We start from the raw sequence: 9044 nt of genomic DNA on the forward strand, positions 1-9044 counted from the left end.
ACGGTCGTAGCCCATCGCAGCCAAGCCATAGTTGAGAGATTCAATAGGACTTTGGCTGAGCGCTTATTTGGGCATCAGTATGCTAGAGAGATGACCAACCCGGGGAAACAATCAACTGAATGGGTAGCGCGGTTACCTCAGGTGGTGTCGGCCATCAACCACGAAACCACTCGGCTCACTGGCAAGAAACCAGCCAACGCTATCAAACTAAAATCAAAAGTGGCAGAGTCGTCTGCACCATCGTGTGGAAAGGAGAAACAGATACCAGATAGGGCCCTCGTGAGGTACCTATACCAGCCGGGGGAACACGAGGGCGATAGTCGTAAGCGAGCCACCGGTCCGATATGGTCAGTCAAAACTTACAACATAGATAAAGTGGACATCAAAGCCGACGAGCCAAACTTGTACTACTTGAGAAATGGGCCAGGGAGAGGTTTCGTTAGAGAGGAATTATTGATCATACCGTACAGTACAATGTTACCTCCTGTCAACACGTCATAGTGGTACAGTAGTGCCACGTGCGGCCACGTGGGTCTGGGAAGTTAACTGGGGGTTCAAAAGTAGTAGATATACTGGGGCGAGATCTAAGGGCTGACAAAAGCTTTATTTGTGAAATAAAGCTTTGCAGAGGCTTTTGTTGGACTTGACCTCGAACTGTCATTATATCTACTACTCCTTTTGAGCCGTTTGCAAAAAGAACAAAGCTTGGATGGATTGTGCTAGATTCCGGTGAGGGAACACAGAGTGGAGTTCACTCAGTGAACTACTTCAACATGATTGAAGGGGTGGAAATTCAGAGGATGCATGACCTGGAGACGCTAGGTGTACAGGCACCCAATTGTTCATGTCCTGTGAAGATCCTGACAGAAGAAGACAAGAGAGTTATGTCATGCTTTCAAGAAACATGTGAGAAGGTGAACAGGAGGTACATGATAGGCTTACCATGGACGGAAGATCCTAGCAACCTGCCCAACAACAGATCATTAGCAGAGAAAAGACTTATCTCTCTGGAGAAGTCTTTGTCACGTGATCCGGAGAAAGCGAAACAGTACTGTAAAGTGATGGATGATTATATAGCCAAAGGATGGGCAGAAGACATAAAGGAAGTTAGATGAGGACAACTCAAAAGAAGAACTTGAGTATTATCTGCCTCACTTCGCTGTATGCAGGCCTGACAAGGTCAGTACTCCACTTAGAATAGTCTTCGATCCTGCCTGTGAATATCAAGGTATGTCCTTGAACTCATTCCTTTTGAAAGGACCCAACTTGATCAGTGACTTGATTGGAGTTCTGATAAGATTCAGGGAGAATCTTGTGGCATTTGCAGGGGATCTATCCATGATGTTTCTCCAGATTTGCTTGTTGAGAAGAGATACCAACGTCGACAGATTTCTATGGAGGGAACTCGATATAACTAGAGAGCCAACCACATACAGACTATTGAGGGTCACAATCGGTGATCGTGTTTCCCCGATGCGGCTAGCTTTGTGATGCTCAGAATAGCACAGGAAAACAGAGATAATTATCCTGCTGCTGCAGAAATTCTCGAGAGATATCGTTACATGGACGATTTACTTCACTCATGCGATTCAGAGGAAGAAGCTGACGTGAAGATGATAGATTTGGGGACTGTTTTCAGTACAGGTAGTTTCGAGATTAAGGAATGGTTGGTCAGTCACAGGGTTAAGAAGAGTGAAGAGGTTAACCTTTCACTGTGTGAAGATCCAAGTGTGAAGACCCTAGGAGTAGTATGAAATTGCACTTCTGACACCATCCACTTCAGAGTTCAGGCTTTCTCAGCAGAGATTTGCACAAAAAGGAGTGTATTGTCTTATATCTCAAATATCTATGATCCTTTGGGGCTTGCAGGGGTTGTCACTGTAAGAGCCAGGATTGGCATGCAGGCCATTTGGAAAATGAAGACCTGTGGATGGGACGATGAGTTGCCAGAAGACGTCCGCCAACAGTGGCAACAGGTATTTCAAGACCTAGAAAGATTGTCAGGGGTCCATACCACCAGGTATGTAAAGCCTACGGATGCTGCAGGAGAACCAGAGCTGCACTTATTTGCAGATGCAAGAAGCCAAGTATATGGTGCATGTGCCTATGCCAGATGGTCAACTTCAGATGACTCAGCGGATGTAAGACTGATAGCATCCAAATCTAGGGTAGCTCCTCTGAAGCAGTCGACCATACCGAGGCTTGAATTAATGGCTGCGCTCTTGGCCCCGAGATTAGCTAGGACTAGCTACATTGAGATGAAGATGAAACCACAAGTCTTTCTTTGGACAGATCCACAAATTGTACTTCATTGGCTGAAGACAGAATCATCAAAGAGAAAAGCCTTTGTTGGAGTGAGAGTCTCTGAGATACAGTCGGAATGGAATCCAAACCAGTGGTTTTACGTACCAACCAGAGAAAATCCTGCTAATGACCTAAGTCGAGGTCTGAAAGTCCAAGATGTAGGGAAAAGATGGTTCCAGGGACCAGAATTCCTTGCCCAGCCAAGGGAACAGTGGCCGAAACAGAAAGTCACAGAGACCAGTGAATACACTGAGGAAGACAAGGTGTCTAGACCTTGCTTCGCCTTCAAGAGAGACTATAGTATGACATTAATGAATGGTGAGAGGTACTCCAGTTGGCCAAGATTAGCAAGAGTCACAGCCTATTGTCTTCGTTTCATACAGAATTTGAAGAGAAGGTTTGACGACCAGGATCTCCTAGATGGAAGTCTATCACCTGAAGAGATCACATCAGCAGAGATGTATTGGATCAAGCAAGCTCAGAAGGACCTGGGAGATTGGACAGAGACTTGTGCAGACTTGAGTCCTTTCAAAAAGGACAACATTGTCCATGTTGGAGGAAGACTTAGGAAGTCAGCCCTGAGCTATGATGAGGTGCATCCGATATTGATACCAAGTGGACATGTCGCCATGCTGATCCTGAGAGAAGCTCACGAGAAGGTATACCACGCAGGCATTGAGCAGACCCTGTCACAGAGCAAACTTAGGTTTTGGATCATCAGAGGACGAAATGCCACAAAGAAGTTGGTCAGGAACTGCGTGATTTGTATGAAACTGAGGCAACCAGCTCATGCAACCTTGATGGCAGACTTACCTCCAGAGAGAGTGAATGTGTTCTCACCACCCTTCACGACCACAGGAATTGACCTGTTTGGTCCCTTTTATCTCAAATATGGACACAACAAGAAAAGGAAAGTATGAGACTGTATTTACATGTACTACTGTCAGGTCCATACACTTGGAAATAGTGGAGAGTCTCTCCACTGAATCATTTCTCTATGCGCTCACATTTTTGCTACGTTTTGCGGCACATCATGGTTGGTCAAGAACCATTATCTCAGATAATGTATCATCCTTCATCGGAGCAGAAAGAGAACTGCGCAAGATCATACCTTAAGCCAAGCAAGAGATAGAGGACATCAGTGTCCGACAGAGATTAAAATGGATCTTTGCGACCTCTTTGAGCCCCCATCAAGGAGGGATCTACAAATCACTTGTCAAACAGACGAAAAGAGCTTTGAAGACGGCTGTAGGCGAACAAACATTAAGCTGGAACGAGATGTCTACAGGGTTTTCAGAGATAAAGAGTTTGCTGAATTCCAGACCTCTTGGCTACACCTCAGACATCCCAGAGGATTTGAGACCTCTTACGCCTAACAATTTCATGACTGGTCGAGCTACTTGCGATATACCTCAAGGACCATTTGATGAGTCTGCGTCTCTGAGGAAGAGATATGAATTCACACAAACACTTGTTCAGTCATTCTGGAAACGATTCATCAGAGAGTATTTGCCATGCCTCACACGGAGGATGAAATGGAAGACAAAGGGGAGACAACTTCAGACAGGAGATGTGGTTCTCATCATTGACTACAATTTGCCAAGAGGAAAATGGGCAATGGCTAGAGTTATAGAGACATACCCTGGAGATCATGGGATTGTTTGTAATGTCAAAGTGAGAACCCCAAAGGGGTAATTTAAGAGATCAATCCAGAAATGCTGTGTCCTCTTAGAATCTAACTCAACTGAGTAATGATACTGTAGGCGCTTCTCATCATTTGTGGGTCCCCGAGAGTTGTTTTGAATAGATTCAACCTCATTTGTATATTTTTCAAATTTTAATGATTACTCCCTTTCCTTTGAAATTACTGAAGGATCCCGGGTACTTGCTTCCGGTAATGATGGTGCGACATGGCACAACATGGCAACATGACGTAGAGATGTTTTCGTTGCTATTAATTGATATTCAGCTCGGAGAGATCCACTCTTCAGGTGAATACTATATGTTTATGTGCAGGTTTTGATGATATATGTGTTTTTATATTGCAATCGATTTAAAATACTCAAAATGTGATGGAAACACCATGAGGTCAGTTTTCTTAAAACGCGTCTATTTTACATGTAGGGGTGTTGTGTATTCGAGTGATATTTGCGTTTTTTTATGTGCATTTTACTTACGTTCTTGTCTGGGATTATCATCTGAACGTTATTGCATTTATAAGGACATGTTTTGTTTTATTAATGCGAAATCTAGCAATTGTCGAGAAAGTTATATTCTCGATAACCTGTCACCCCTAGTGTAGGAAGCATCTACTTTGCGACACTGGTTGTTTACATAGTCTGCCACTGTACCTAGTGCAAAGCATCACGTTCAGATTTAACATGCATGCATCCATCCATCCATCCATCCATCCATTACATACATACATACATACATACATACATACATACACACACACACACACACACACACACACACACACACACACACACACACACACACACACACACACACATAGTATTTTTTGCTAACATTGATAGATATTTAATTTGATATTCATTGACACTTTTTATTTCTTTGCTTGGATTTACGTGTATGGTATTTAGAGAAGAGGGTTTATTATAGCCAGAGTTCGAAATCTATTGAAGCAGTTCGTTCGATAAATTTGATGATCATTTAAGTAATGATGTGAGATGTGCTAGAAGATTACCATATTTACATTGTAACTGAGCAATGTTTCTTTTCTATTCTTTACAGAATATTGTTTGGTGCTTTGCTTATGGCATTAAACATATTAGAAGATAAATCGAGCTTCAGATGATTACTTGTTTTTTGCACCAAAGTTTCTGAAGATATATATCAAGAGTTCAAGAGTGTCGCCCTATAGACAACTTGGTGTTAGAAACAAGAGAGATTCACGATGGCAACGAAAGTCGAAGTGCACGAGCCTCCTAAAGAAAGTACTATGGAGATAGAACAACAAGTGGATCACGATGATGAACCAGAGAAAGAAGTCAAACAGAAGAGAAAGGTTCTAGGAACTAAGCTCACGAGAGTTATAAACAGGTTGACTGATAGTATAAAGAAACATGAACATAATAAGAAGAGGTATGAAAGTGAACTAAAAACATGAACTATACATATAATATCAAAGCATAATGTACAGTCAGGCCGCGGTAATCCGGTCCTCGTTAATCCGAATCCACCGACTTCCGAACGCTACTCACTGGGCACCAAATCATCTCCCTATATATTGTATATAATTGACACCTCGTTAATCCGATGATTCAGTTTCCGCCTCCGAACGCTGGTCAGTCGGAACGGATTGGACTAATTACGTTGTAAACAGCTGCGTTAATCCGAACGATTGAAGTTGACCGCGCTGCTGACTGGTCCACCCAAAGTGACGCGTTGTTTTTTTAGCGACTACTGACTCGGACACATGCTTCGGCAGCGGGTCCACAATAACATTGTCAAAGAGCAAAGTAACGATGTTTGGAGGAATTCATTAAATAAATTGAATAAACTAATGAATAAAATCAACAAAATATATACATGAAGCATTTTTGTCACAGGTCATAACCAAGCACGATACGTCCAATAAGTTCCATAGCGATTTCTTGCTTAATATGTTCAAGATAGCATTATTTTACCCAAAACTTTCGTCTAAATCTGAAAGTTTTCGTTTACGAGGACAGTATCTATCGCCGTAATATGATTGGCTGCCTTAGGTCACGTGTCTGATTTTGACCAATCACGACCCTTATAGCAGATTGTGGTGAAAAAGCGTCATTAGAAACCAATTTGTATCCAATAAAATCGCTTCTTACAACTGTGAAAATACTCTCGGCAAGGGTTCAGTGATGTTGCTGATGTTCAGAGCTTTCGAACGATACCCGACATCAAACGATTCGCCTCCCATGTTATTCATACGATGCTTCGAAAACGCAGATATTACCGTTGTTATGTCATGTTACCGAGCGGAAAGCCACAGATATCGGGAAATAGGCGACCATACATATTATTTAAGAATATTTTTATAATAATTTTCTGATGACGTAAAAATGAAAATATGAAAGAAAAAGGCACGTGCATGTTATGACATGTTTTGTTTTTGCTGGACGTTATAAATGTAAGCTTGCATTTTCATTCAAAAATAATTTTATTTAATTTGTAGTATCAAGGGGAAGTAACTCGGTGCATATACTGTGGTTTCAGCAGTACGAACGTTTCACTATCTGTATGTAACTTTCAGAAAATAAGTTATAGCTTTCACATAAGAATTTCTCGGAAAAATGGGCAATGATAATATGAATTTAGTGTGCATTCCTAAGAGATGTTATTAATTCAATGTCAATGTTTTCTATAAGTCACAACTGTTATTTAGTGAAAGAAAATTGTTTTTGTCAGTCATCAGTTGTCCAACCCAAGCTAAGGAAATATGTCCTTCTCTCGCTTGTCTCTCTACTCTTCCAAATTTCACTAAGTTCTTCTGTGATTGAAACTTTTATCACTTTTCAGGTCAAATGAACAGTTTTGATTTATTGAACTTCGTGCTTATTGGATAGTGGTTACAGTTCATTTTTCCTCAGGCTTAAGGAACATTGGACAGTTTTCCATTCTCCAGCTAGCGATATTGTTGACGAATGCTTGTTTGTACTTATTGTTTATTGTTTTCTAACTTTCAGCAGCTGTAAAGCAGGAAGAAGGTCCTGACAACGATTGACTGGCCGGAGAAGAAAAAGCAGAAAGTTCTTCCTCTCTTGGGAAAAGAGTTAACATTTCTCAAATTGGAAAACCAAATAATATGGATTCATCTACATTGATGAGTTTAGGAATACATTCCATACTCACTGCTATTCATTCCCTGATGCTTTTAGTTATTTATGCATTTTGAAAATTCAGTTTTTATTAATGTGAACATTCCAAATATCATTTGATTATCAGCAAATTGTTGAATGTAAATAAACCTATCATGACTTTGTGTTTTATTCTGTTATTTGTCATCCTGGCAGTTTTACCAGTGTGCAATTGTATAAAATACCTGAAAACATATTTACAAAATAAACAGTCTATTCATATACATTTTTTCCCACTGTCCAGATTCAATACGTTCATTATGATTTCCACAGCGGGATTAACCAAAGCATTGTTTCAATATATACAATTAAAGCTTACCGTTGGTAGATGATTCAGGTGTATTTTCCTCCTTGCTTGCCATCCTTCATAACAGAAACCTAATGTAGTAAGAAATGTAAGAAATTATGTGAGAAACACAGATACCTGCAGAACAATCTTGAACGGGCATACAATCACCTGATTTGGCTTATTCAAATACATGATGAACCAACAAGTTTAACTTTAAATGGTCTAAGTATTCAGAAACGATGAATCTATACTGATTCCTACTGGGGAGTTACCAGTGGTCCTCCCGGAATGTGAATGTAGTCCGTCAGTGTTGACTTCAGATTAAGAATATGTTCTCATGGAAAACCTGAACTTCAAAACGTGTCGTTCACAGAGTCATGAACTTCATTTTGCGGTCATGTGACTAACCTTTCGCCACGCGGAAAAGTTTGTAAGTCGTAAACATCATGTTTACTGTTGAGATTTGCCTTCTTAGACTCAACAGTTTGTATTCCTTTGAAATTTGCATCTTATCGCATTTGTAGTTTTTACAGCCTATAGACCGGCCTTTGAGTCAGTTAGCTGACACAATGAATGTTCCTTTAAAATGAAGTTTAGTAAAATCCTCAGTTTACAGCGCAGGAAAACCAACTGGTTGCTGTCAAGTCTCATTTTCCGGAAAATGGTTTTGAACAATTACGTTGGTTATCATTTCCTATCAATACCTTTCTAGGAATTATGCTTCACCAATCGAGAGAAATGTTTGCTTTTCCTGGTTGTGTTTGATAGAAACCTTACTAAACTGACTTAACACAGGTAAGTATGTTGTTCAGAAGAATACACGATCTCAGTATTGAGACTAAGGGCCGTCTGTCAATACAGACTGCAATATGTGTATGTCTAGTATTGTGATGTGTGTGCGTCTCGAGATACGAGCAATAAATATATACGTCTAACATAAAGGTAAAGAAGAGGTACACTGATACCTCTGTATATAGAGGGAAATGAATAACAAGCTCGATCCTCTCCCCATATTTACACTGAGTTTCTGTACATTTATTGAAGTGAACGTTCGACGTTCCTGTCACAGACCCTGCTTTTTGAAATCAGAAATCAGACATGTGAACAGCTTACCTTTGCTATACACGCAATGTTAAATCAGAAGATATATGACTAGCTTACCTTGCTACACATGCAATGCTGCTACCGCCCTCAAGTCCGGCTGCACACTACCTGTAGTACAGGGTAGCCCTGGCCAACCTGTGTGTCGGGGAATGCGTCATCCGGGTCCTGGCGCGAGTGTAATCAACAAAGAGAGTTGCATGGGTGGCAGAGGAATTGAATATCTTTTTGTCAATGCAGGCTGCGTGACTCATTTAAAACTACCGAAGGACAAACGCGCTCTACGTATTTATGCCGCCTCTGTTATTGTGCGACTGAACATGTAAAACCTCACAGCAGGTCCAAAACTACCCAGTATGAACTGTTTAACAAACATGACAAGATAGGTAACACGTCTTAAGTAGGTCGACATCATTATATAGTACTGAAGATATAAGGGTCTAATGAATAAATTATAATTATGCATATACAACTATTATGTTATTTATTTT

General features: G+C 40.7%; 2 protein-coding genes across 3 annotated transcripts in view; one reads left to right on the forward strand and one right to left on the reverse strand.

Annotated features, from left to right (window-relative positions):
- The window catches only part of LOC124288792, a 217243-nt gene extending 208466 nt beyond the window's left edge, over positions 1 to 8777 (reverse strand). The window contains exon 1 of one of the 2 annotated variants that reach the window (XM_046725330.1): positions 8616 to 8777. The gene's annotated coding sequence lies outside the window, so the exon portion shown is untranslated. The remainder of the gene's footprint in view (positions 1 to 8615) is intronic. The other variant, XM_046725355.1, reaches the window with a different exon arrangement.
- LOC124288973 lies at positions 1917 to 3224 on the forward strand. Its single transcript, XM_046725575.1, has one exon. It carries the CDS (start codon positions 1917 to 1919, stop codon positions 3222 to 3224), a length of 1308 nt encoding a protein of 435 aa, XP_046581531.1.
- Positions 8778 to 9044: the final 267 nt, after the last annotated feature.

The sequence above is a fragment of the Haliotis rubra genome, unplaced genomic scaffold, assembly GCF_003918875.1.
Source record: "Haliotis rubra isolate DU_JTF1 unplaced genomic scaffold, ASM391887v1 Scf1114, whole genome shotgun sequence".
NCBI lineage: Eukaryota > Metazoa > Mollusca > Gastropoda > Lepetellida > Haliotidae > Haliotis > Haliotis rubra.